At 42.2% G+C, this 27,648-nt stretch overlaps 2 protein-coding genes across 3 annotated transcripts; one reads left to right on the top strand and one right to left on the bottom strand.

Annotated features, from left to right (window-relative positions):
• Positions 1-7,113: 7,113 nt before the first annotated feature.
• si:ch211-175m2.5 (uncharacterized protein LOC568697 homolog) lies at positions 7,114-9,075 on the bottom strand. 2 transcript variants are annotated; one of them, XM_021561214.2, is made up of 5 exons: positions 8,845-9,075; positions 8,530-8,715; positions 8,313-8,433; positions 7,897-8,027; positions 7,114-7,802 (listed from the first exon to the last, which is right to left on the bottom strand). In XM_021561214.2, exons 1-5 carry the CDS (start codon positions 8,887-8,889, stop codon positions 7,518-7,520), a joined length of 768 nt encoding a protein of 255 aa, XP_021416889.2. In that variant the 5' UTR covers positions 8,890-9,075; the 3' UTR covers positions 7,114-7,517. The 2 variants fall into 2 exon arrangements, with proteins under 2 accessions (XP_021416889.2, XP_021416890.2); XM_021561215.2 differs by having other exon boundaries at positions 8,334-8,433.
• Positions 9,010-13,818, top strand: LOC110488811 (small integral membrane protein 19). The gene is made up of 3 exons (XM_021561217.2): positions 9,010-9,327; positions 10,245-10,369; positions 13,062-13,818. Exons 1-3 carry the CDS (start codon positions 9,197-9,199, stop codon positions 13,124-13,126), a joined length of 321 nt encoding a protein of 106 aa, XP_021416892.1. The 5' UTR covers positions 9,010-9,196; the 3' UTR covers positions 13,127-13,818.
• The last annotated feature ends 13,830 nt before the right edge of the window (positions 13,819-27,648 follow it).

Raw genomic sequence — 27,648 nt, 5'->3', positions numbered from 1 at the left:
TCCTTACCACCTCCCCAAAGACGGAAAGTGTGGGAGTTATCCAAAGATACTAAAAGTTATGTCGTTAAAACGAAACAAGGCCCAGAGTGGCCTGAGTAGGCAGAAGAAAAGCACTCCGCAAAACCATAACTTATGTTCTAATTGAGGATAGCTCTGGTCTACTGGGGGTCTGGGGATTCGCACACTCACACACAGAGAGGAAGAGGGAACATTCTAGAACTAGAACAAAATAAAACACAACATCAAAAAAATCTGTTCAAAAGATCAGTTAACTCCAGATTTCTCCCATTTTCTGTATTGAATTGATTTGTCTTATCCAGGTAAGACCTATTGAAATTGATATTACATGGACCCCTGGTCAGAAGGAGGCAGCACAATCATCCAGACAAATCTACCATGACATGACCCACAAGCTCACCCCTTCTCAAGGGAACATTTTCAGTCGCTCCTGCCATGGAGGCAGTACTGATCTGCCGCTGTCGCTTACTGTACCGCACTGTGGCCGTCAGACAGACTCACTGAAGAGAGGAAGTTATCTGTGTCTGCGGTGCATGCTGATAGTCTGATCTCCTCTTCCCTGTCCTCTCTCTGCCTCGTAAACAGTGGCCCCGTCAACATGTGTGTAATTTCCCAGTGGTTTTATCTTCCTCGAGGGAAGGAAGCGAATGAGGACAGTTAACGCCATGGTTCCTCTGTCTGTCGCCCCTCTCAACCTGAACCCCCTCTCACCCTGACCCCGGCCCCATGGATAAAGGCTATTGATCAATCAACCACGTGTCGCCATGATGGCTGCATTGTTTTATACTGGCTGTCAATGGATGGAGAAACACATTAAATGAAGGGTTTCACTGCAGGCCTGGGCCAAACCTCTGCCCTGAGGGACGATAGTGTCTGTTTACAGTATGACTGACCACTTCTATCAGCATCCACACACTACATGTCTCTGGCCATGAGTCAGATACTGTTTGTAATAAACTAAATTGAAGATGAAATATAGGAGAGTTGGACAAATGGGAAATACTGAAGAGATCCATATATTTCATCATAAATCTGTATTGGTGAGATGTGTGTAGTAGCCTTGTCTCTTAAAAGAAAGTTGAGGGTCAGTTTTGGAGCTGAGGGATTTTTTAATTTGGTACTATCTAACTGGTATAATCCATTTCCCTCCTGTCAAGTCGTTTGATCTCGAGTGATAGGACACATAGGATTGAGTTGTTAATAACAGTATTATGTATGGACCACCTGTGGAGAACATTTTCAGTATAAAACACACTCATACACATGCATACATGCATGCACATACACACAGACACACATACACACACTAGAGCCTCTCTGGTCTTTCCACACCCTAGGTAACTGGATGTGGCAGCATGTGCAGATGACACAAAAATTAAAAATAGTGTCTCTGAAAATAAACTAGGCCTCGAGCACACAGTACTGGACCACAGACAAGCACAGAGACTTGAATCATGCCCGTAATTAATGAATACATCTATCAAGGTATAGCTAAAATCACAATGACCCATTCAAGATATCTTTTTTATTTATTTTTTATCACTCCCTCCCTACCTCCTATTGCCCCTCTCCTCCCTCCCGGTCCTTTCCGTGATAGCAGGTGTGTAAACACCCTTGGCTGGGCTGTGTCCTCATGACTGTGAGGTGGGCTAGTACAGACACACATGTACTGTCTGATGTCATTGGGCTGGAGGAATATTACCTAACGAACGTGCGATGAGATTAAACACAAACAGCGAGCTTTACGGTGCAGTCCCGTTTCCTCTGCTCCCACGCCATGCCTCACTGGCTGACAGGCCTGATGGGAGGGGACTGGCTTCTTCTATAGACCTGATCAGACCGGACCATGCAGCCAGACCTCACCAAACAACACCTCTGGTTCTCCTTTCCCTGGGACAATGCAGCAGTTGGACCCCAACAATTGTTACACTTTCATTAGTGAAATAGTTCAGATCTTCTAACAGGTGAATTAGATAGGTCAATATAAAATATTCTGTCATTAAAAATGAAATTATTCATGGCTAATAGAGAATTTTACATCCACTCAACTAAAAGAGAAGCAGAACTGGAAGTCTCTTTTCAATGTGGTGTTTTTTGTGTCCTGTTGATCAACTATAGAGGTAGACCTCCCTCTAGTGGTTTTATTACATACTACTGTGTATCGGAAACCGGTATGGCAAACGGAGAATGGGCGAGTGGGTGTGTCGAAAGGGAGTGGGTATATGGCCGCCGTAGGCAGACATGGCTCTCAAGAGAAGACAGGCTATGTGCTCACTGCCCACAAAATGAGGTGGAAACTGAGCTGCACTTCCTAACCTCCTGCCAAATGGATGACCATATTAGAGAGACATATTTCCCTCAGATTACACAGATTCACAAAGAATTTGAAAACAAATCCAATTTTGATAAACTCCCATATCTACTGGGTGGAATTCCACAGTGTTCAATCACAGCAGCAAGATTTGTGACCTGATGCCATGAGAAAAGGGCAACCAGTGAAGAACAAACACCATTGTAAATACAACCCATATTTATGCTTATTTATTTTATCTTGTGTCCTTTAACCATTTGTACATTGTTAAAACACTGTATATATATAATATGACATTTGTAATGTCTTTATTGTTTTAAAACTTCTCTATGTGTAATGTTTACTGTTAATTTTTATTGTTTATTTCACTTTATATATTCACTTTATATATTATCTACCTGACTTGCTTTGGCAATGTTAACACGTTTCCCATGCCAATAAAGCCCTTGAATTGAATTGAATTGAATATGAAAGCGAATCAGCTAATTGGGCAGATTTGCTGACACTCATCCACGTTTAGCGTGGCTGATTGGGTTGCACGAGTCGATAAGCCAGTAACCAGTGCGCTGGTGTTGTATCGGCCTGCCAGCCGACTTGTTTCCGAGATCGTGTCGCCGGCGGTAGCTAACGTGTAAAAAAATAATTTAAAGTAGGATGGCAACCTATACAAGAAATTACTGATATTGATAACCATTTAGATGTCATCTTGATACATAATGGGGAGGGCATGAACGGCAACACCACACAGTGCATTTCTCTCCCGCGTGACAAGCACTCCTGTCCAGCAACGGCGCAGGAAGAAGCAACAGTACATAGCAGCCAATGTCAGAGAGATAGTCACCGTAAGCACAAGCATACAACGCATCATAAATACTTGTAATCAAAAATAATCAATCGTCAGTTTTACAACTGAAAATGTGCAATTATTTGTGTAAAACTAACAGTGCAATGACACTCAGAATCATCTGGTTAAAAAGCAGAAGTACAAACTCTTCTATGATTTCAGGGCGGTCCGCAAACAAACGTTTAAGGTGCATGCCGCCACCTACTGTGCTGGAGTGTGTAATCATTCATGGTCTGTCTAATTCTGTACTACCAAGAAAATACAATTTTACAAAGTATTATTTTATTTTATAATCAAATAATAAAGCCCTACTAATAATAAATCCGTACACCCCCCAAAAAATATTGAAATAACATCTTAAGCCCCAGTACTGTATCTGCATCATACTGAAACAATCCACACTTAAGGATTATTCAGCATGTCTACAACCATTTCAACAGTAACATCTGTTACCCACAATAACTATTTTACCGTATCCACAATAACCTTCAACCTGATATTTCTGCTTTCCACAACCCGAGTCATGTTGATAACTTTATAGCTTTCATTTGTAAGGTTAACTGTATTCACTATCAAAGTGTCCTTTGACAAAGCACATTCATGTTCGCAACATTTCTGAATAGATCTCAAAACCATGCCAGGACCAGCAGAAGCACCAGCCCTGACATTAGGTCCACTTAGTACAGGAGCAGCCATAGAAGCTCCATCATTCTGCACTTTAGTTCCACCAATCTGACTTACAGCCTCTGTATACGATCCATCATGACTGATTCTATATCTCCGAGCCTCTCTAGCCTCTCTCTGCACCTGGCATCCACCAAACGCTGCACTATGTTCCCCCACAAAATTACAACACTTAACCTTCACGTTGCACCCACATTCTCTGTAATCCAAACTCCACAATGGGGATGGGACACATTCTCTGACATTGAAACTAAGGAATCCTATCAGCACTTTTCCAGGCAAAACCTTCTCAAACTTCAGTAGCACTGATAAGCTTTCACTTCTTTGACCCTCTTTCCGACTGATCAACCTTTTGGCCTCAATCACTCTTCCTCCCTTCACATGTTCTTTAATATCATCTATGGACGTAGATATTGGGACCCCAGTGATGACTCCGCTCAATCTAGTATAAACACCAGGGACATTTAATCTTCTTCCCATTAAGCTTTTCCATTTGCAGAATCTTCCCTTGCTGAGCCTGGCTTCCACAAAATATTAACGAACTACCATTTCTAATGAACCGGGCTAATTTGACTTCACCCGTCTCTTTCTATACAGCACCGCTCAATCAAAACAGGTTAACCTATAGCAGAGTGCTGTCGACACACCCACTCCTTGACACACCCACTCCTTTCCACACGCGTGCTACTTTTCTTTCGACACACCCACTCGCCCATACTCAGGTTACCATAATGGGATGCAGCTACCCCCTTCCCATCAGAAAGGCAATAGATAGAGAGCTGTGGCCTCATTTCTAACTGTTGCGTAAAGGTTACACCTTAACGTATGCGTGTGCCATTTCTGAAAAGTTAAAGAATATTGAGATTTATAATCTTGCCGCACGCCATACATACGCATGTTTCTGTTATAAATCAGACCTGTCGTAAAACTGTGCGCACGTGAACAGCACTAAAACTCTGCCTGGAAAACGCCTCCCTTTACCTTTTATGGTGACAATAACGGCCTTTATTTGCTGTATAATTTATCATTTGGAACTATTGACATTATGCCTTAGCATGAAAAAGACTAATTGTTGTTCACGGTGGCGATTTTAGCATGTAAATCTTGGTGGGGCAAACTCCCCCACTTTTTTTAGATGCATGCCAGCAAAGCCACTACACAACACAACACTAAACACTACATTAATTTCACTATAACGGTGACAAACGGTGTCCACAAACTGTTAGTCCCAACAGCAGTCCCAACACCTTACCCCTGCTACACCCGGCTATCAGTGGAGCCTTGTCTGACAGTGAAACAGTCCATTCAGCCTCATTTACTGCCTTTAAAAAAAACATAGCTGATATTGCTGACTTGCTTAAACAAATGTGGTTTCTACTGTCAATTGAAATGTACAAACTATGGCATAAGGGGAGAACGAGCGGATAAGAGGCAATCCGTAATTTAGATTAAGACATTAATGAGCAAGCTAGGACGGACAAACTCAATATAAATATTTGTTCAGCACTTTTGAAATGTACAGCAACAGAATTCAGAACATGGTCCATACTTAGTATTCTCCCTGTACACCAAATCAGTACCGTAGGATAAATAATGGGGGCATATAAGTAGACAATGAAAGCTCTTACAATATTTGATTACATTTCTCTAAAACAGGCTATAGAGTACATGTGCACTACCAAGTCAGAACAGTAGGCTAAGTTATGAGGGGGAAAGGGACCAAATTATTAGGTTGAGGCACATGTGCTGCTAACATCTTACTACAAAACATACACTTACTGTAATATTACTTTCTTAGCTACATGATCAGTTCAATCAAAGCTACGGTAGATATGTGATTTGACGTAATTTTATCTGTGGCTAATGGCCTTTAGCCTTCTTGGATGGGCAATTCTAATGTAACTCCATGGCAGCAACAAAGGGGCTATTATTTTCGAGCTTTCGCCATAGATTTTGCAGTGACATAGTGTCACCATGCGGTGGCTGTTCCACCACCACAGAAAGCACTGAGCTAGGCTGAAACACCTGCATTTTGGAGCTGCCTTACTCAAGAACCCAAAAAAGAGACCATGTTTGTACGCAGCTTTATTAACTCAATTGTTTTTTGCATTGTTTGCAAACTGATATGTGACACGTATTAATGCCAAAATAACATGTAAAACAGGCAACAGCAAAAAACAGGTGGGGCTCAAAACAGGTGATCTGCCCCACCTGCCCTGAATGACGGGTCTATTGATAAACATTTCATTTATTCATAGATTATTGGGTTTATGATATGCCCTGCCTTAGCATAGCCTCTGAGAATAAATAGGCAATGATGTCACACTCCTATCACATAGTAACAGGCCTACTGTAGCCTAACTGTTACATTTAAATAAACGTCTATTTACAGTGTTGGCAGAATGTTTTAATCTTTAGCAGTAATTTATGCTCCCTCTTCAAAAAGGGACTGAGTTTAAAGAGATTAGAAAACAATGGAAAATTGTCATGGACCTAACTTCAATGTTTTGAATCGACTTTTCCCTGACCTAAATAAGGACTGCACGTAAATTCTGAAACAGGACAGCTTGTGTTTTTGTTCTACTTAAATGTTTGTATTTTTTAAAAAAATATAGTACTACTGGTATTCATTACTGCATTGTTGGGAAAGAGCAAGAAAGGCATTTCACTGTACTTGTGCACGTGACAAAACATGATACATACGTCAATGTAAAATATCAGCTGTTAAATTACTGTATACCGGTATTATAAACCGCACTGCCTATGTTGTAAAAATTTAAATACATAGCTTATCTATTTACTAGGTCCAATGAAATGAGGTGTATATAGTAATTTGTTGCATGGCTCCGTCAGGAATATGAACCCATCACAGCCAGAAAAGGTAATTAAATTCTGCAATGGTTATGAAAATTAAATTGGTTCATCTAGTGATTTTAGATTCTAAAAATAAAGGCACTTAAAATCTTGTCTTGCCCCTTCACCCTCTTAATGGCACCCATACACAGGCCATGTCACAATTGTCTAAAGGCATAAAAATAAACTATATATTTAACCCATCTGCTCCCCTTCAGCTACACTGATTGAAGTGGATTTAACGTGACAAAGCTTTCATCTGGATTCACTTGGTCAGTCTGTCATGAGAGAGGTATTCATTATGTTTTGTAAACTCAGTGTACATGGAAATGTTATGAACCAAGAGGACAGGACAGCAGGGCTTGTTCTATTTTAACCAAATTGACAGAGAGAGAGAGAGAGAGAAACAGAAGATATTCTTTATTGTCATTGCATAGCATTGAGTGTTCCATTATGTTACCAAGTGTTACTGCCTGACTATCAGACATCCCAAACACCTTTCCTAGAGTGAATATTACAGAGATATATACCCTGATTTTCACATACTTGCACTCCAAACTCAATTTAACATATCTTTAACACTTCAAAATCCTCAGTTAACAATTGAGCCCAGAGACCTCCACAAAGTAACATGAACAGGTTCTACTGTAGATATTGTGTGGCAGACCAGCACTAAACAGTCACATTTGATATCACACGCTTAGATAGGTCCCCTGGCCTCTTGAGTCTGTGGTTAGGTCACCCATAAAAATCAATAGGAAGAAAGTTAAAGTCTGTGTGATGTTTTCTGTATCCCTTGTCACCTCACTACTTGCCCTCTCCCTCCCACTTGGTCTTGTCCCGGGGCATACGGCCCATGTTGTAGAACTCTGCGTTGGGTCTCATGTCGGTCAGGTGGGCCAGCCGGTTGGACATGGCGAAGAACGCAGCGATGGCAGCGATGTCCCAGGCGTCCTCCCGGTCAAAGCCCACTTCCTCCAGGGACAGAAAGTGCTGGTCGGTGACGGTGTCGCTGCGACACACGGCCAGAGCAAAGTCCAGCATGACCCGCTCCCGAGGGGACAGCTCTGCGTTCTCATAGTTTACAATCACCTGGGGATGAGGGCCAACGATAGAGGCATAAAACAGTTTCAGTGCACACCAGTAAACAGATCCGGAGAGGACGAAACTAGAGACAAGAATGTACCTGGTCAGCCAGTGTGGGTTTCTTAGAGTAGATGCGGTGCAGTGCACTGTGGGACACGACGCAGTAGAGACACTGGTTGTGGATACTGGTGGCGACCACAATCAGCTCCCTGTCAGCCTTCGTTAGTCCCCCTGACATGACAGAGCAACAAACATTGCAGATCAACACAGACACACACTGCGTTTGAAATTCACTGCTCGACTGAGGGACCTTACAGAGTTGTACATGTGGGGGACAGAGATGAATAAATAAAAAGTGTTAGAACACTTATTACACAAAGTGAGTCCATGCAACTTGTGACTTGTTAAGCAAATCTTTACTGCTGAACTTATTTATGCTTGGCACAACAAAGGGGTTGAATACTTGACATTTGTTTTCATTGTGAAAAAAAAACAAAAAAAAACAGGTGTGAATACTTTCTGAAGTCTCACACACACCCGTCTCCTTGTTCATCAGTTCATTGTAATAGGAAAAGAAAGCACGGAACTCTGCTGGACGATGTGCCAGGACCTTGAAGACATTGGGAAGGAAGCCTCCCTGTCAAAGAGCAAAACACACTGATATTACACCATGTATATAGTTATCCAGCTCCCCACAGTAGTGTCGTTTCATAGCAGGAACATTAGAGGTTACCTTGGTCTCTACCTCCTCCATTAGTTCTAACATGTCGAATGGCAGGTCTTTCTTGTTTGGAATCGGGTATCGGCTGATGTTCTGCGGGGGAGCATCGCTAGAGAACTGTCTACTGGTCGCCGCGGCCCCCACGGCCACAGGTGCTTTCTGCTGCCATAACGCGCACCCCACATACCGAAGGGAAGCCTGCATGTACACAAAATAAAGTCAGTCCATTGCAGACAGGTTATTTTAGCTAGAAAGACAAAGCATGTGGTTTATGCCGTTGCTAGATGCAAAAGTAAAAAAGTAACAACGAGCAAGTCGACTACTTACAAGGTTACAGTGACGAATTAATCTCCAAACACTTCCAGGCGCCATGTCAAGTAACAGCAAAAATGAATTTACTTCCTCTTTTGAAAAAGGTAATCGGGGGAGGTCTTTTGTGAGGTTGAAAAACCAATCATCGTCTAGTATTTATGTCACTCCCATTAAGCACGCCTCTTTGACTCATCCACCCAAAGCAGTCCCACTCCTCGCCAGCGGGCTTGTGAACGACTCCGGAAACGACGTCACCTTTCTGTTTACATCGTAGGAGTCGCAGTTAGCTAATGCTTGTTGCATGGAATTGTATTTTTAGACATTTATGAAACTAGAAAAATAGCTGCCTCACAATTGTTTGATCGCAATGGGCGGTCATGGGGTTATGGAGAGCGAGGAATCTTTGGACTACTCCGTGCACGAGGCGTGGAACGAGGCCACCAATGTCTATTTGCTCGTCATCCTGGTTAGCTTCGGACTGCTGATGTACGCTAGAAAGTAAGAGGTTCCTTTGCATTTTGTAGTTCCCAACAATTGCCCGACTGTTGATAAGTATTTGCATCATCATCATCAACAACTAAATGTGTGCCTTTACTAGTAACATATATTTACAAGCGTTGCTTTTAAAAAGCTTCCATTCAGCTAATGCATGAATTACATACGGGTTGGTCTCATTCTCTCCTTTCTCTCGAGCCCAACATTGGAGGTGTCATAATACCCACAAAACCTAGCGGTCAAACAGGCAAATGGTTCCAATCTTTTTTCCACCATTCATTTTTCCCATAGAGAAATTTTGAAACACTTAAAATAAGGACTGTGTTTTGTGTAGGCTTACACCCACGTGACATTTTGATAAACCATGTAAATCTCTCTGATAAGATGCCTTTTGTCAATATATCCTGCTCTAACTACTCTCAAATTCGAAAATGCTAATTAACATCATGCAGACTACAAATCCTTGCAAATCCTTTGCTAACAGGTATTGTGTCAATTTAAAACTTTCAGAAGACAGTTCACAGAATTGTCAATTTAAAGAACTGTAGCCAATTTATTAATTACTACATTTAGCTAACATTAGATCATTAATCCAAAGATTCTTGCCTTTGCCTCGATTCGGCAAGCTCGTCCAGATCATCATGGCATTTGTAGTTCTTTATGATAGCCACATTAGCAGCTACTTAGCATTTAATTTTGGGGGGGTAAATACATACAAATATATAGAGAGATTTACACAGTTATCAAAACATCACACCAGGCTAAGCCTACACAAAACACAGACCTTATTTTAAGTGCTTCTATAATCCCCTATGGGGAAAAATGAATGGTGGAAAAACGATTGGAACCATTTCCTTGTTTGACCGCTAGGTTTTATCGGTATTATGACTCATACTGTGGTTCTCTATTCTCCCCATCAGAAATAAGAGGAAGATCATGAGGATATTTGCTCTGCCGCCTACCGCTGGAGCCACGGCCGAACCCAACTTCTACGACAGTCTGCAGAAAGTGAGACTGCGCCAGCAGCTGGAGATGTACTCCCTTGGTGAGTTTGTCAGTCTCAGTTCTGTTCTGATGCGTCAATGTTAGGCCTTGTGCTCACCTATGATATGATCAGGAAGGGGCAAAAATGACTAAATACAATGACTAAATACCATAAAGAGCAACGTTTCAAAATAAACCACATTATACTTTGAAATGAATTTCATTAAAATATTTAGAATTTTAAAATGCAGAAATACATTTGCAAGTAGCCAGCATGAGCCTTTTACTGGCTTTGACTGTGATATGTTGTTGTTTATCTACCTTAGTTGAATGCTCAGAAGTAATTGAAATGCATATTTCAAATAAATGAAACAGAAATATTTTCAATCTCTGATTTTAAAACATACATTTAGGTCATTTTGAGGACACTCACATGTATCCCATCTAGACATGACCTCTAAACACGGCCAGTTCATTTTGGTACGTTCATTTTCACATACAATGCATTTGGGAAGTATTCCCCTTGACTTTTTTCATATTTTGTTACGTCACAGCCTTATTCTAAAATGGATTAAATCGTGTTTTTTTCCCTCATCAATCTAGACACAATACCCTGTAATGACACAACAAACATTGTTTTTTATACATTTTAGCAAATGTTTAACAAATAAACTGAAATATCACATGTACATAAGTATTCAGACACTTTACTCAGTACTTTGTTGAAACACCTTGGCAGGGATTACAGCCTCCAGTCTTCTTGTGTATGGCGCTACAAGCTTGGCACACCTGTATTTGGGGAGTTTCTCCCATTTTCTTTCTCTGCAGTTTCTCTCAAGCTCTGTCAGGTTGGATGGGGAGCATTGCTGCACAGCTATTTTCAGGTCTCTCCAGAGATGTTTGATCGGGTTCGTTTCTGGGCTCTGGCTGGGCCACTCAAGGACATTCAGAGGCTTGTCCCGAAGCCATTTTTTGCGTTGTCTTGGCTGTATGAATCTTGTTTCTCATGGTCTGAGAGTCTTTAGGTGCCTTTACCATAAATGTCTGATTGGTGGTGTGCTGCAGTGATGGTTGTCTTTCTGGAAGGTTCTCTCAAATCCATAGAGGAACTCTGGAGTTCTGTCAAAGTGACCATCAGGTTCTTGGTCACCTCCCAAGGCCCTTCTCCCCCGATTGCTCAGTTTGGCCAGGTGGAAAGCTCTAGGAAGAGTATTGGGGGTTCCAAACTTCTCCCATTTAACAATAATGGAGGCCATTGTGTTCTTCGGGAGCTTCAATGCTGCAGAAATGTTTTGGTACCCTTCCCCAGATCTGTGCCTTAACACAATCCTGTCTCTGAGCTCTACGGACAATTCCTTCGACCTCATGGCTTGGTTTTTGCTCTGACATGCATTGTCAACTGTGGGACCTTATATAGACAGGTGTGTGCCTTTCCAAATGATGTCCAATCAATTGAATTTGTCACAGTTGGACTCCCAATCAAGTTGTACAAACATCTCAAGGATGGTCAATGGAAAAGAGGATGCACTTGAGCTCAGTTTCGAGTCTAATAGCAAAGGGTCTGAATACTTATGTAGACAAGGTATCTGTTTTTTTTAGTTTTAATACATTTGCTAACATTTCTAAAGAAAACTGTTTTTGCTTTGTAATTATGGGGTACTGTGTGTAGATGGAGGATTATTACATATCATGTAATTCATTTTAGAATAAGGCTGTATTGTAACAATGTGGAAAAAGTCAAGGGGTCTGAATACTTTCTGAACGCACTGTATACAGTCAGTGCATTCAACTAAGGTAGGTAAACAACAACATATCACAGTCAGGAAGTAAAACGTTTCTGTAATAGTTACTGAGAATGTTGTTTCTGTTCAGGCCGTCTGCTTTTAAATTTATTGAATTAAAAATAAATAAATACAAAATACATATTTTAATTTACATTTAGTCGTTTATTTTGATACATTGATCTTTATGGTATTTAGTAATTGTATTTAGTCATTTTTGCCCGTCCCTAGTGAAAATTAACATTCCAAAAGGAACTGCAAAGCACACTGGGTGTTATTATTGGCCCTGTTTCGGTGTCCTGTATAGATGGGATACAGCTTAATCGAATTCTACAAACCTGCTATGTTAATTTTAAAGAACTGTAAGTTCTCCTTAACCTGCTACGAAAAGTCAAAGCTGTATCCCGTCTAGACAAAGCCTTGTTTCGTGGCGGAGCTCATTAGAATAATACTCTGCATGCAAGTGCAATTGTCCATTATCACATACAGATTTATATTTAGTTCATTTAGCAGACACTCTTATCACACCATAGTGCCATCAGACTTCTGATAACCATGCAGGGTGAAAGAGGGCCACAAAATGGCAAACCGCTATATAAATGATATAGAAAAGTATTTCATATTTTGAAAATACAAATTACAGCTCTTGAAAGTATCTTGTTACAAAATACATTGGAGTGTAGTTCAGCCCAGTAAAATACAAAATGCTCAGAAGTAATTGAAATGCATATGTAAAATAGATGTAGCAGAAATAATGCCCACCGTTGGATATGGTAGAGTCTGTGGTCAAATGTATATTGTAAATATGACGAAGAACTGACCTCAAATCTGTTCATCACTCGAGTCAAATATATTTCTGGTTTAACAAATAGCTCTGTCAAACTCTAGCTTGCCCAACTGTTCTGCATATATCTAAATCTATCCCACTGTTTAAATTGGTATAATTCGGTCTCCTTTATTCCTTTTTAACAGCTAGGAAATTTGACCAGCAGCAGCACCAAGGCCAGAGTGAGAGTGTTCAGCTCTCTATGGAATGAGACCACACCAGTAAGGTAGCATGGTCCTGCATCATACCTGCCTGCTCCACCCTGTCTCTCCACCCTTAAGCCTCTTTGGCTTTGGTAAGTCTGAACATTACTACACTCCTGAAGAGGGCATGCGTATTACGGAGGAAGAAGTCGAGGGTCAAGGAAGGTTTCTGTGATTAAGACTGTCGTCAAGTCAAACGAAACTGGATGTTCCCTTTTCATTTCTGTATTTTTTTTGCATTCATTTTGCCTTTATATAAATAAACATTGTTTTGGTGTGGATGTGTCGCCACATAGTGGGTTTAGGAGGACCACATCCAGTGTATTTGGTGAATTCTCTACAGCACCTATTCAAGTTATTGTCTTAAACTCTAAATAACATGTATTTGTACCATAAAATGATGGTACAACACACCTTTTAATCAAGCATATCTATGTAAATGTTTGGTTGTCAAGAACTGTTCTGTTGCCAAGTTTTTGATCCTCCTATATAATCCTTATAATGGCATTACAACAGACCTGGGAAAGTTTTGCTGATCCTTTGCAGCAAGGAGCGTTGTGATCCAAACGGAGAGTCGCTCTCTTTCATGTTGAGAGGGTCAAAGTTTACTTTTCCCCACTCGTTGCTGTTTCTGAAAAGGACATGCATTTATATTATTACTCTGATTAAAAATCATTTTAAAAAACAAAACAAGGAAAAATATTTATGTTTTGCTTGATTTCACCTCCCTCTGTCCCGTCTCGTTTCATTTGTAATAATAATTAATTTCGTTTCCCTCCAATGTCACAATTCTCAGAGCAGAAACTCAGCACTGGTGTGTGTGTTTTATGGAATGTAGCACGATGGGGTGGGTGTTTGGGAGGCAGTGATTGAGGAAGGTGACATTTAGCATCAGGGGCCTAACAGAAAAGCTAGGCCTCTAATCCATCAAAGAAATAAACAAAACATTAGTCAGAGGAAAGCTGTGGCCCAGAAACACAACACCAAGAGGCCAAACAAATGCAAGTGGACATCCTTCGGAGGTAGTGTAATGGAAAAATGATTACTCCTTGCGGAGGAGAAATGGCACACTGATTAAACGCATCAATACATCAGCGGCCGGAGTGCAGGGCAGGGCCAGATCCTTATACATTCTAAATAGGGCTGTGCGTGGTGTATTGAATCTTTGCTTATTCAGTTTTGTCATGTGCATACCCCTTTTTGTACCTCTGAGAAGAGTCTACTTCAGGATACTCTACTATTGGCCCACTGTAATTAAAAACCTGCAGACTGAAGGGAAATGGTTATGGAGATTAAAAACCATTGAAATGAGAATATGTGAGTTGAGCAAATATATCATTGGGCGAATATAGGAGCATGGTAAAAAATAAATAAAAGTCTTGCCGTTATTAAATCCATGTCACCGACTCACCATTATCAACAGAGAGATAAGCCATGCCCATGAGTCATCTGCTGTGTTATGCCGAGTCGTAAGGTACCACCCAAAATGCCTCCTAGCCTATCTTATTAGCCCAGTCCAAAACAAGATTGTCACGTGAACCAGCCTGTTAACCAGATAATGAGCCGTGTACATGTGCTTTGCTAATTAATCTGCTGATGTAATCAATCAGTTGCTCATTACCATAGGTTTAATATTTAACCAGTACTATCCCATTGAGAAACATTATTCACGTCAAACATTAATCAATATCTGGAGTTAATTGCTTAGTCACCAAATTGACTAATGAGGTCATTAGTGGGAGAGGTCTAAATGAACCAATCTTCACTTCATTCAGAGAATGACCGAGGGGTGGCTTTGGGTCAATACCAGGATCAAAGTGTTTCATCCACACTGTTGTTCACCTTCTTAATAAATTCACTACCTGTTTTCTATGAGAAGAGAAATGGATAGGGTTTGTATCCCTGAAATTCGGCAGAGTATGATAGAGTTATGGAACTTTTTGTCAATACACTTGGGATGGTAGCATGTCACCTAGAATGACTGTGTGCGTATGTGAGCGCACGCGTTGGCCGTTGTTTGTGGCTAGCTAGGGGGTGGAAAAAATTAGGCACAGCTCGGTAGTTTTTAATATTGTTTCATAAGGTGTAATTAAAAAGAGTTTATCACTGGGTTTGGGATAACACAGCGGCTCAATCTCCCAGTAATGAACCGTCTCCAACCATGCAGAAATCTATTAATAAACACCAGTCTGAAACAGAGGGAGAGGGGGTGAGAGAGGCATTAAGGGATAGAAAGAGTTGGGGTGAGAAGAAGGGAAAGAGAGGGAGAAGGCAGAGGAGGAGAGAATAGAGGAAACCCAGCTGATAAATTAATGTCATCTCACAGTGAGAAAGCGAGGAGCCACTGTGCTTATACATCACCTGGAGAGGCTAATGAGATGTCATTTTCTGTTAGCCAAAGAGCACAGAGAGGGATTCTAGTACATCTCAAATGTTTCTCCCTCTCTCTGCCTTACACAGTAAGTGGGAGAACAGTTAGACTTGGATATTTCTGTTTTTCTCAGTCTCTCTCGTTCTTGCTCCTGCTTATTCCTCTCCTCTAATCCATGTCCTTTTATTAATATAACATTTCATATACACAGAGTTTACCAAACGTTAGGAATAGCTTTCTAACGTTGAGTTGCCCATTCACCCTCTGAACAGCACACACACACACAATCAATGTCTCAAGGCTTAAAAATCCTTCTTTAACCCGTCTCCTCCACTTCATCTACACTGATTGAAGTGGATTTAACAAGTGACATCAATAAGGGATAATAGCTTTTTCACCTGGATTCACCTGGTCAGTCTGTCATGGAAAGAGCAGGTGTTCCTAAGTGTATGTGGAGATGTTATAAACCAAGAGGACGGGACGCCAGGGTTTGTCCTATTTTAATCTCACCTGAGAAACATCTCATTTTCATCTTATTTACACAGAAAGAGGGGGAGGAAGAGAGAAGAGGAGGAAGAAAAAGGAGAATAGAAGAATAGTTTATTGTCCAACACTCTTTATGGTGATAAAACATCTGCTTCAGGCTATCATGGCATTGGAGGACATCAATATATTATACACAAGTTCACATTCTTATTTCAACTCCACAACAGCCGCCATGAAAAATAAGACAAAGGTAAAGACCTTCATAATTGAGTTTTTATATTAAAAAGTCAGGAACGAATGCAGATGACCAAATAACTCTGGGTGTTTTGGGTGTATTAGTATGCAACATTCTCTCTCGCTCTCGCTCTCAATGAGCTGTGTTTGTTCTGGCTTTGTTCTGAAAGCAGGAAGTGGGCCAGAGCCCAGGGCAATCTCTCTACCCCGCTCTACGTCCAAGAGCCAGTTCAGAGAAAATTACTTTCTCTATTCGTCCCTTTCAAACTGAAAGGGACTTTCAAGACAATCTGTCTCCCAGGGACATGCATTAAAACATTATGTTTCTAGTTTCCAAGGACTTGTAATATAGTAGTAATATAGTAGTAATATAGCAGTACTGAATAATCTACTACTTACAGCCATTTATATGCAATAATATGAGTAATATGCAGAAACTAATACACACACACACACACACCGGCCGTGGTGAAACGATGCCCCACTCTTCAACACGAGGGACCATCATCTCCTTTCTCTTCTTTATTAAGGTGATTTATAATGCAATAGTGCCTTAACTTCAGCCCCTTAAAATGTCTCCCAGATTAACTGGACCTTGTTCGTCTTCTCCACTCCTCTCTTCATTAGCCAGATAAAAGCAGACAAGCCAATCACACTGCCTCGTCAGCCGCGGGCTGCGACAGGAAGGGGCTAGGTGTTTTATGGCCGGTGTGCACCATATGACGGGTGGTACATGTTATGGTTATTATGCTCTATGGGTGGTCTATCAATTAGCTTTATTGAATAGTGAGTTACACTGCTGAGAGTGTTCGTCTTTCTTCCATAGCTGAGTAGGGTGTTATCCTATGAAATGTGTTTATAGGAGTGCGTTCAAGGTTGCGCCCGCTTGTGATGCGTGGCCTGACTCATAACCTGCAGTCCCGGCGGTTATATCTGCGGGGTGTGCGGGTTTACGGTCATGAAATATTGTGTGGAGGAAGGGCGGTGGTTGGCGGGTGGGTTGAATGAAGATTAAACAATACACAAACAAATCCGGGAATGTGTCATTCTTGTGCATTCATTATTCTTTCATTATTTTCTATCTGCCATTAGTGTGTAATCTTACTGTGCGTGCGCCAAACACACGGCAAAACGGCAAATGCTTTTGGGAACTTGGGCATAAAAAGTTAAGGTCGATCCACAGAGGCAAAAAGGACAATGTTGGAGTTGAATTCAATAAAAGCTGCAAAATGGAGAGTTGAAAATAAAGAGAAAGGAGGTTCAGAGCAGTAATGTTTGGGGGAGATTTAGTGTAGTGGTGAAAGAGGACGATAGCAGTGTTATGTGTGATTATTGTGAGGCGCTGTACAAATTCCACAGTCACAAGACGGGGACTTCAAATATGGCACATCAAAGGAACTGTTCAGATGAGTTAAATAACAACTGAAATCTGGACACTGACTGTAGGTCTGTAACCTCCCACATAGTCTAATATAATATTAACTCCTGCAGAATTTAAGTATTTATTGCAGTAAAAGGATAAACTAAATGTACATTTTGACTCTGGAACAGGAGTGGAGAAATAGTGTTTCTTTCTTTCAGCATCTTGAGAGAATGAATACGTGGTTAGGAACTGTCTGTAAAGGTGCTATCTTTATCAGCATCATGAAATCTGATAGTATTTCAACCACATAAAATATGCAGCCATATTTTATGTGAATGCATATTTTCACTGCTTTTAATTTGGTTAAACTGATGTAATTTGGAAATGTTGCTTTAAAAAAATGAAACAATTATTGCATTTTCTCCCCGGTGCCTAAAAACGTCTGCTGCAGGAGAGAAGCAGAGATGAAAGATAACTTTACCGATGCCAACTAGATTGAAGCATTCATCGATTTATGACATTATTCTGGGTTTATCAAGGCTACAAGTTAGGGTCAGGTGCGGTCCTCAGATGTTCACTTTATCACATATAGTCAGGTGGTTGTGGATGGGATATTAGCAGGTGTGGGTGAACAAACAGAGGATCCGCATATCACTACTAAAGGTTGACCGATTATGATTATTCAACGCCGATACCGATTATTGGAGGACCAAAAAAAGCCGATACCGATTAATCGGGACGATTTTTATTTATTTTTTGTAATAATGACAATTACAACAATACTGAATGAACACTTATTTTAACTTAATATAATACATAAATACATTCAATTTACCTCAAATAATAATGAAACATGTTCAATTTGGTTTAAATAATGCAAAAACAAAGTGTTGGAGAAGAAAGTAAAAGTGCAATATGTGCCATGTACGAAAGCTAACGTTTAAGTTCCTTGCTCAGAACATGAGAACATATGAAAGCTGGTGGTTCCTTTTAACATGAGTCTTCAATATTCCCAGGTAAGAAGTTTTAGGTTGTAGTTATTATAGGAATTATAGGACTATTTCTCTCTATACCATTTGTATTTCATTAACCTTTGACTATTGGATGTTCTTATAGGCACTTTAGTATTGCCAGTGTAACAGTATAGCTTCCGTTCCTCTCCTCGCCCCTACCTGGGCTCGAACCAGGAACACATCGACAACAGCGTTACCCATGCAGAGCAAGGGGAACAACCACTCCAAGTCTCAGAGCGAGTGACATTTGAAACGCTATTAGCACGCACCCCACTAACTAGCTAGCCATTTCACATCGGTTACACAAGCCTAATCTCGGGAGTTGATAGGCTTGAAGTCATAAACAGCTGCTGGCAAACGCACGAAAGTGCTGTTTGAATGAATGCTTATGAGCCTGCTGCTGCCTACCATCGCTCAGTCAGACTGCTCTATCACATCATAGACTTAATTATAACACGATAACACACAGAAATATGAGCCTTAGGTCATTAATATGGTAGAATCCTGAAACTATAATCTCAAAAACAAGACGTTTTCAGTGAAATACGGAACCGTTCCGGGTGCCACCCATATTTTATCTAACGGGTGGCATCCATAAGTCTAAATATTCCTGTTACATTGCACAACCTTCAATGTTATGTCATGATTACGTACAATTTAAGAAAGGCATGGATGTTTATGGTTATTGGAGCAACGATACGCACCGCATCAATTGTATGCAACGCAGGACACGCTAGATAAACTAGTAATATCATCAACCATGTGTAGTTAACTAGTGATTATGATTGATTGTTTTTTATAAGATAAGTTTAATGCTAGCTAGCAACTTACCTTGGCTTCTTACTGCATTCGCGGAACAGGCAGTCTCCTCGTGGAGTGCAATGAGAGGCAGGTGGTTAGAGCGTTGGACTAGTTAACTAAGGTTGCAAGATTGAATCCCTGAGCTGACAAGTTAAAAATCTGTTGTTCTGCCCCCGAACGAGGCAGTTAACCCACCGTTCCTAAGCCGTCATTGAAAATAAGAATGTGTTCTTAACTGACTTGCCTAGTTAAATAAAGATTAAATAATGGTGTAAAAAAAGAAAGAAATCGGTGTCCAAAAATACCGATTTCCGATTGTAATGAAAACTTGAAGTCGACCTCTAATCACTACCGCTTGCCGTCATGTTTCAGGAACCGGAGGGGAATTGAGGGCCATTGTGATCTACTTTATTCATCCATTCACTGCTGCTCACTAGTTTGTGTTTAACAGTTTCTCCTCGGTCCCTTAGTCACTTCACTAGACCTGATAGAGGATTAAACGTGACAGATCAGACAAGATAAATCCGCCCAGAGCGATAGATCGTGTCCTCCCGGTAGACCAGTTGAGCCTGTTTCCTCGTGACCTTTTCTGCAATGACGTGATACATGTCCCAATCGTCCGCCCCAGTTGTGTAATCCCTCGGGTCCTGTTTAATCTCTGTAATCGTCCCGTTGAGGCGGAGGCATACAATTTGAACTGTCTCATTACAACCTGAGAGGACAGAATCATCACCTCCAAATCAATCCACTTCCTCTTCACTGAGGCTGCATCTGAAAAGGAACATTAGTATGCCCTATATAGTACACTACTACCCTATGGGCCTTGGTCAAAAGTTGTGCACTATAAAGGGAGTAGTGTGCCGTTTCGGCTTGGCCCTTTTTATTAATCACTAGTGTTAATGATTGTTATATACACTGCTCAAAATAATAAAGGGAACATTAAAATAACACATCCTAGATCTGAATGAATGAAATATTCTTATTAAATACTTTTTTCTTTACATAGTTGAATGTGCTGACAACAAAATCACACAAAAATTATCAATGGAAATCAAATTTATCAACCCATGGAGGTCTGGATTTGGAGTCACACTCAAAATTAAAGTGGAAAAACACACTACAGGCTGATCCAACTTTGATGTAATGTCTTTAAAACAAGTCAAAATGAGGCTCAGTAGTGTGTGTGGCCTCCACGTGCCTGTATGACCTCCCTACAACACCTGGGCATGCTCCTGATGAGGTGGCGGATGGTCTCCTGAGGGATCTCCTCCCAGACCTGGACTAAAGCATCCGCCAACTCCTGGACAGTCTGTGGTGCAACGTGGCGTTGGTGGATGGAGCGAGACATGATGTCCCAGATGTGCTCAATTGGATTCAGGTCTGGGGAACGGGCGGGCCAGTCCATAGCATCAATGCCTTCCTCTTGCAGGGACTGCTGACACACTCCAGCCACATGAGGTTTAGCATTGTCTTGCATTAGGAGGAACCCAGGGCCAACCGCACCAGCATATGGTCTCACAAGGGGTCTGAGGATCTCATCTCGGTACCTAATGGCAGTCAGGCTACCTCTGGCGAGCACATGGAAGGCTGTGCGGCCCCAAAGAAATGCCACCCCACACCATGACTGACCCACCGCCAAACCGGTCACGCTGGAGGATGTTGCAGGCAGCAGAACGTTCTCCACGTCGTCTCCAGACTGTCACGTCTGTCACATGTGCTCAGTGTGAACCTGCTTTTATCTGTGAAGAGCACAGTGGTGAATTTGCCAATCTTGGTGTTCTCTGGCAAATTAAAAACATCCTGCACGGTGTTGGGCTGTAAGCACAACCCCCACCTGTGGACGTCGGGCCCTCATACCACCCTCATGGAGTCTTTTTCTAATCGTTTGAGCAGACACATGCACATTTGTGGCCTGCTGGAGGTCATTTTGCAGGGCTCTGGCAGTGCTCCTCCTGCTCCTCCTTGCACAAAGGCGGAGGTAGCGGTCCTGCTGCTGGGTTGTTGCCCTCCTACGGCCTCCTCCACGTCTCCTGATGTACTGGCCTGTCTCCTGGTAGCGCCTCCATGCTCTAAACACTACGCTGACAGACACAGCAAACCTTCTTGCCACAGCTCGCATTGATGTGCCATCCTGGATGAGCTGCACTACCTGAGCCACTTGTGTGGGTTGTAGACTCCGTCTCATGCTACCACTAGAGTGAAAGCACCGCCAGCATTCAAAAGTGACCAAAACATCAGCCAGGAAGCATAGGAACTGAGAAGTGGTCTGTGGTCCCCACCTGCTGAACCACTCCTTTATTGGGGGTGTCTTGCAAAGTGCCTATAATGTCCACCTGTTGTCTATTCCATTTGCACAACAGCATGTGAAATTTATTGTCAATCAGTGTTGCTTCCTAAGTGGACAGTTTGATTTCACAGAAGTGTGATTGACTTGGAGTTACATTGTGTTGTTTAAGTGTTCCCTTAATTTTTTTGAGCAGTGTATAAAGACACATCCCCTGCTGTCTTTCCTCCTAGTGTGGCTCTCTGCTCTATGTTTTTTTGGAGAGGCTCTCTGCTCTATGTTTTTTTGTAGAGGCTCTCTGCTCTATGTTTTTTTGGAGAGGCTCTCTGGCTCCGTCGTGATTCAATTACATGTGATAAAGGGGTACAATGCCCAGAGTGGAGGAGGTAATATGAGACAAAAGGGGACCATTATGAGGCTGTAACTACCTCTCCTCTCCCCAAGGATGGTTCGCTGCCACCATGATGATCAGGGGCAACGTGGAGCCCTGCTTTTAGGCTCTGCAGAGCCAACATGGACCAACTCCACGTATGCTTTACCGAGCCAAAGTGTCCCCTGTTCTCACAGGCTTATCAGAGCCAAAAGGAACTAAGACATCACAGGCTTAATTGTTTCAAAGTGGAGTCCACTGTAACAGGTTGACTAGATGGCGCTGGCGGCAATTGGCTTCCACAGCCCAAACGGAGACACCACTTTGAGGCTTTTATGGACTCCGTTGTGTTGGCATTAACTCTATGGGAGTCTGCCTCACCTGCATTAAATGACAGTCATTTTGTGGGGAAACAGTGTATGCCTGCTCTATCGGTTCCCGTGAGTAGATTAATAAAGTTGAATTGAACTGAATTTAATTGAGGTGAGAGCGAGGCATTGTTCAGCAATGGATATCTGGCTGAAGGACTAGGGCCCAATTAAATCAGATCTGATTACAGTAGCTGACATCCGCATAGCTGTTGTTTTGGCGGTGTCAGAGGTGGAACTGCGCTAGGACTGTCAGATCCACAAACGGCTCACGACCTTATACCTAAAGCGGACATTGCCATTGGCTGCACGGAGTCACATTAAGAGAAATCCCATGCAGCCTTGTTTACATGTTCAGACACTGGAATGTGAGGTGTGATCTACACTGATAGAAATCCAAATGTATTTCATTGAATGATTTTCAAAATGATCGTCATTATTTCTATATAGCCTACACTTTCTCGTTCTGAACTTCTAACATGTGGGACGGGTGTGGCTTCATGACAATGATCAAGAACAGCTGCTCACCAATTTGACAGCTCCAACACAATTCCATCTCTGACACCGCCTAAACATCAGCTATGCGGGTGTCGGCTATCGCCGGTTAACAGGTGATCTGATTGAATCCAAGCCCTAGTCTGTCCATATGTGGCAGGTTCAATCACCAATTAACAGTAAAACTCTGAGCTGAGAGAAATGACGTGAGACGAACTTAGAAAATAAACAATTCCCTCCTTTCCGATAGGGGGTGTAATTCAAAAGAATGCTAGAAACACTCCATGAGAAGAGGTTATCTAATTTTGATGAAATAAAGCCGGACACCGTTAGCTATACCGGTAATGTAGGGGGCTATAGCATAATGTCAGGTTAACACCGGGCTGTGTGTGTCTCTCTCGATAAGAGATAGACGTTTAATATCCCACAGCTCCATATCGCCTCCTAGATCCCTGGATCAGTGGAGATAACACTCCTAACCTCCTGTCACACAACACCCCACAACCCGCTATTGCACCACACATTCTATTACAAAAGTATCCCCCCCCCCCCCCACCCCAAACCACCAAACCCAATTCCCTGGTTTGATACCATCACTCTTGTCTACTCTCAGATCTTAATGATGACTGGAGAGGAGGATCACACACGGTGTACAGATTTGGACATCGAACCAAACTGAGAGCACAGTGTTTTGTTGTTGTTGTTTTGTTGTCGTCACTGGTCCTTTGTCATTAATGCCATTCCAGTCAGGTTCCATTGCTTTGCAGTGAATGGAGGGGAAGAACTCTCTGCCTGCTCTGCCTCTAGAGGTCCCTGTGACTCTTCAGAGTATGGTGTGTGAGCTCAGGGTGCCTCGCTGCTCAGTTAGTTACATTACAACAGAACAGAACCACAGAAGAAGAGCAGCAGGCCTTTCAAAAACACTGGAGCTGCAACTAATTCAACACACACTGAGACGTGGGTCTCACATTCACACGTTATATAAATGCAAGGAAGGTGTGTGTGTGTGTGTGTTTGTGTATTTTTTATTTGTGTGTGCGTGTGTGTGTGTGTGTGTATTTTTTATTTGTGTGTGTGTGTGTGTGTGTGTGTGTGTGTGTGTGTGTGTGTGTGTGTGTGTGTGTGCGTGCGTGCGTGCGTGCGTCCATTGGATAATATGTTGTGAATTTACAGTAAAGCCATGCATTATACTTTTTGGATGGATTGCGATCTGATTAACACCAAGGGAATACCTATCAGCTGATTAAAAGCACGTGTGTGTACTGTGTAGTGATGTCATGTGTATTCTGTAGTGATGTGTAGTCTGTGGTGTGTAGTGATATGTAGTGTTTGATTGTGTCATCAGGGAATAGATGATTGGCCTCAGCTGTAAACAATACAACAACCAAATCATACTGTGTTGCATTGTATTTCTCCATTTATTTCCAACAGACTGCTGCTTAACCTGCGGCTCAATGAGTCAAACTTCTCTGACGTATGTGTGTGTGTGTGTGTGTTGGATTCCTCATTAACCGAAGGTCAGAAATGATTAAGGCTTCAGGTCACCGTTCCAACCTGAAGTCAGGGGTTAACAGGGTGGTGAGTGCAGGGCCAATAGAGAGATGTCGCTGAATTCAATTTGCATGGCAGAGAAAGCCAAGAGCAATTAACTCTTAACGCAAGCACTGACACACACACACAAACGTGCCCGGATACACCCACACAGACAGACGCACGCAAACACACACACGAGAGAGAGAGAGAGAGAGAGAGAGAGGAGAAAGAGACAGAGAGAGACAGAGAGACAGAAACACAGAGAGATAGAGAGAGACAGAGTAGAGAAAGAGACACAGAGACACAGAGAGACAGAGAGATAGAGAGACAGAGTAGAGAAAGAGAGAGAGAGAGAGGGTGCCTGGGAGCAGTTACCCATCAATGCAAAATGACAGAATGGAAGAGCAGGGAGATCACTCTAGTTTGAAATTGAAGTTTGACGTCCGTACAGGTCCCACGAACGGTGAAAGAGTAACGAAGCTGAGGAGAGAGAGACTGTGTGTTTCAGAGTGTGAGTGCTTCTGTTTGTGTATGTGGCGTGTTTGTGTTAGTGTGTTTCTGTTTGCATAATGTTCTGTGTGTGTGTGTGTGTGTGTGTGTGTGTGTGTGTGTGTGTGTGGGTGTGTAGTGGCGGTCAGAGGTCCATTAGGTCGGTGCAGTTCAGCGGCTCTCGGTTGTTGGGGGAAACGAATGCTGGTGTGGTTGATCTTTGAGCTCAGCTGCACACTAGAACATTCTGGAAGCCTGACCCATGAAGACCTGATGCGCCAGTCAACGCCGCGCAAAGCGATCTCTGCCCGCCGTGTGTGTCCTCACTGGAGCACAACACCACAGCCTGGTTGTTTGTGTGAGTGGGTGTTTGACCCATGAAGAGGTGATGTGGGAGAGTCACTGTATGCAAATCCACCACGGCTGGCTATTATGTTCCTCTTATTTACATCTCCATCTCTTCCCAGAATGTTCAGCCATTTTGAATGCGCCCCTGGTTGGTTCCCTTGTCAGTCTGTAACAGTATGGATTTGTGTGTAATGAGCAGTCCTGTCAGCGTGGGGGATAATGCCCAGATTTGAGTTGAAAACAGAATGTGATGTGTCTAATAATAATCCTATTTCATATATCTGTGTTCCACACCGCAGGTGGCCCAGTCTGAACAAGACTGTGGGTGTCAGGAACATATGGCACTGCCATTCCACCATTCATACAAGACACTCTAATGACATACTCCACACACACACGCACACACACACACACACTCACAGAGAGGCATGTGTACGCACACTTTAAAGCTTGGATCTTTGGTGGAACAGCGAGGTCCGTTTGGGATAATTACAACAACAAATAGGTTACTGTAAACAACAAACACCGTTTTCCCCCCTGTGACATTATCGCACATACCAAGCGTCATACCAAGCTGCTGGTCTCTCCTCTACTCTGTTTCTTCTTTGTTTCATCAACAAAACAGAAACAACTTGAAAATGAACTTTTCTGAAGAAAATGTGGTGTGCTTGCTAGTTGTGAAGTATTAATGGTGGTGACATGGTAGTAGTAGCAGTAGTGGTAGTGACAGCAGTAATAATTGTACTAGTAGTGATGGTAGTAGTAGTGATGGTAGTAGTAGTGATGGTAGTAGTAGTGATGGTAGTAGTAGTGATGGCAGTAGTAGTGGTGATGGTAGTAGTAGTGATGGTGGTAGTAGTGATGGTGGGAGTAGTGATGGCAGTAGTAGTGGTGATGGTAGTAGTAGTGATGGTAGTAGTGATGGTAGTAGTAGTGATGGTAGTAGTAGTGGTGATGGCAGTAGTAGTGGTGATGGTAGTAGTAGTGATGGTAGTAGGAGTGATGGCAGTAGTAGTGATGGTAGTACTAGTGATGGTAGTAGGAGTGATGGTAGTAGTAGTGATGGTAGTAGTAGTGATGGTAGTAGTAGTGGTGATGGCAGTAGTAGTGGTGATGGCAGTAGTAGTGGTGATGGTAGCAGTAGTGATGGTAGTAGGAGTGATGGCAGTAGTAGTGATGGTAGTAGGAGTGATGGTAGTAGGAGTGATGGTAGTACTAGTGATGGTAGTAGGAGTGATGGTAGTAGTAGTGATGGTAGTAGTAGTGATGGTAGTAGTGATGGTAGTAGTAGTGGTGATGGCAGTAGTAGTGGTGATGGTAGCAGTAGTGATGGTAGTAGGAGTGATGGCAGTAGTAGTGATGGTAGTAGGAGTGATGGTAGTAGGAGTGATGGTAGTAGTAGTGATGGTAGTAGTGATGGTAGTAGTAGTGGTGATGGCAGTAGTAGTGGTGATGGTAGCAGTAGTGATGGTAGTAGGAGTGATGGCAGTAGTAGTGATGGTAGTAGGAGTGATGGTAGTAGGAGTGATGGTAGTACTAGTGATGGTAGTAGGAGTGATGGTAGTAGTAGTGATGGTAGTAGTAGTGATGGTAGGTTTTTCATAGGATATGTGTTAGTTATAGTGACCTATGTGGTTTGTAAGTGTGGCGTTATTATAGTGGGGTTTATAGTGGGCTACAGTAATGGTAGTGGCAGTAGTACTTGGTAGTTGGTAGTTACTTCAATAGTAGTGGTATTAGTAGTGACTGTGGTAAATGGTAGCATAAAGCTTTGTTGAAGAAATCTCAATTGAGGCAGTCTGATTGTAGCATGAGCGGTGGCGAATGTAAATTCTTCCCATTCAAGTCTATGGAGCGTTTATGCTAATTTAATACAGTTATAGTTCAAAAAGTATAAATAGTATCAAAAAGCATTATACAAGAGACCTATTCCAGACCGGTCTGCACGTTTTAAAGTTTGAACGGTTTAAGACTAGTTTACAACCAGACTTTTTCCCGTTCAAAGTCTATGGCCATTGAAATGCATTGGGATTTATGCAAATGTGGTTGTAGTGTGAAAAGTATTTGTAGTATCAAAAAGGTTTTCTCAAGCAACCCGAAAACAGTCAGCCTGCACATTCTAAAGTTGCTTTGGTGATGGTAGCTTTTACGGTTTTGATGGCAGCCGAAAAAAGAACACATAAGAAGTATGAACGGTTTCTAAAGTTGTGCCATGCTTTCAACAAGCACACCTAATAAGACAGGCCCTGGGGGCGAACAGTGACGCTGTTTTCCTAAGTGTGGATTTGATCTTTGGAGTCTGCCACCAATAACAGTGACACAAAGCTTGTACATGCATGCTTATGGGTGTATGCATGCGTCTGTGTTTGTATCTG

The sequence above is a fragment of the Oncorhynchus mykiss genome, chromosome 14 (assembly GCF_013265735.2).
Source record: "Oncorhynchus mykiss isolate Arlee chromosome 14, USDA_OmykA_1.1, whole genome shotgun sequence".
In the NCBI taxonomy this organism is placed as follows: Eukaryota; Metazoa; Chordata; class Actinopteri; order Salmoniformes; family Salmonidae; genus Oncorhynchus; species Oncorhynchus mykiss.
Note: the sequence above shows the minus strand (reverse complement) of the source record. Positions and strands in the feature narration are given on the sequence as shown.

What these genes read in the sequence shown, in the direction of transcription:
- si:ch211-175m2.5 (XM_021561214.2), bottom strand. Translation starts at nt 8,889, where the DNA reads ATGGCGCCTGGAAGTGTTTGGAGATTAATTCGTCACTGTAACCTT. An exon ending in TAATTCGTCACTGTAACCTT is followed by an intron (nt 8,716 to 8,844) that starts GTAAGTAGTCGA and finishes GTGTACATGCAG; the next exon opens with GCTTCCCTTCGGTATGTGGG. An exon ending in AACCCACACTGGCTGACCAG is followed by an intron (nt 7,803 to 7,896) that starts GTACATTCTTGT and finishes CCTCATCCCCAG; the next exon opens with GTGATTGTAAACTATGAGAA.
- LOC110488811 (XM_021561217.2), top strand. Translation starts at nt 9,197, where the DNA reads ATGGGCGGTCATGGGGTTATGGAGAGCGAGGAATCTTTGGACTACTCC. An exon ending in CTGCTGATGTACGCTAGAAA is followed by an intron (nt 9,328 to 10,244) that starts GTAAGAGGTTCC and finishes TCTCCCCATCAG; the next exon opens with AAATAAGAGGAAGATCATGA. An exon ending in GCTGGAGATGTACTCCCTTG is followed by an intron (nt 10,370 to 13,061) that starts GTGAGTTTGTCA and finishes CCTTTTTAACAG; the next exon opens with CTAGGAAATTTGACCAGCAG.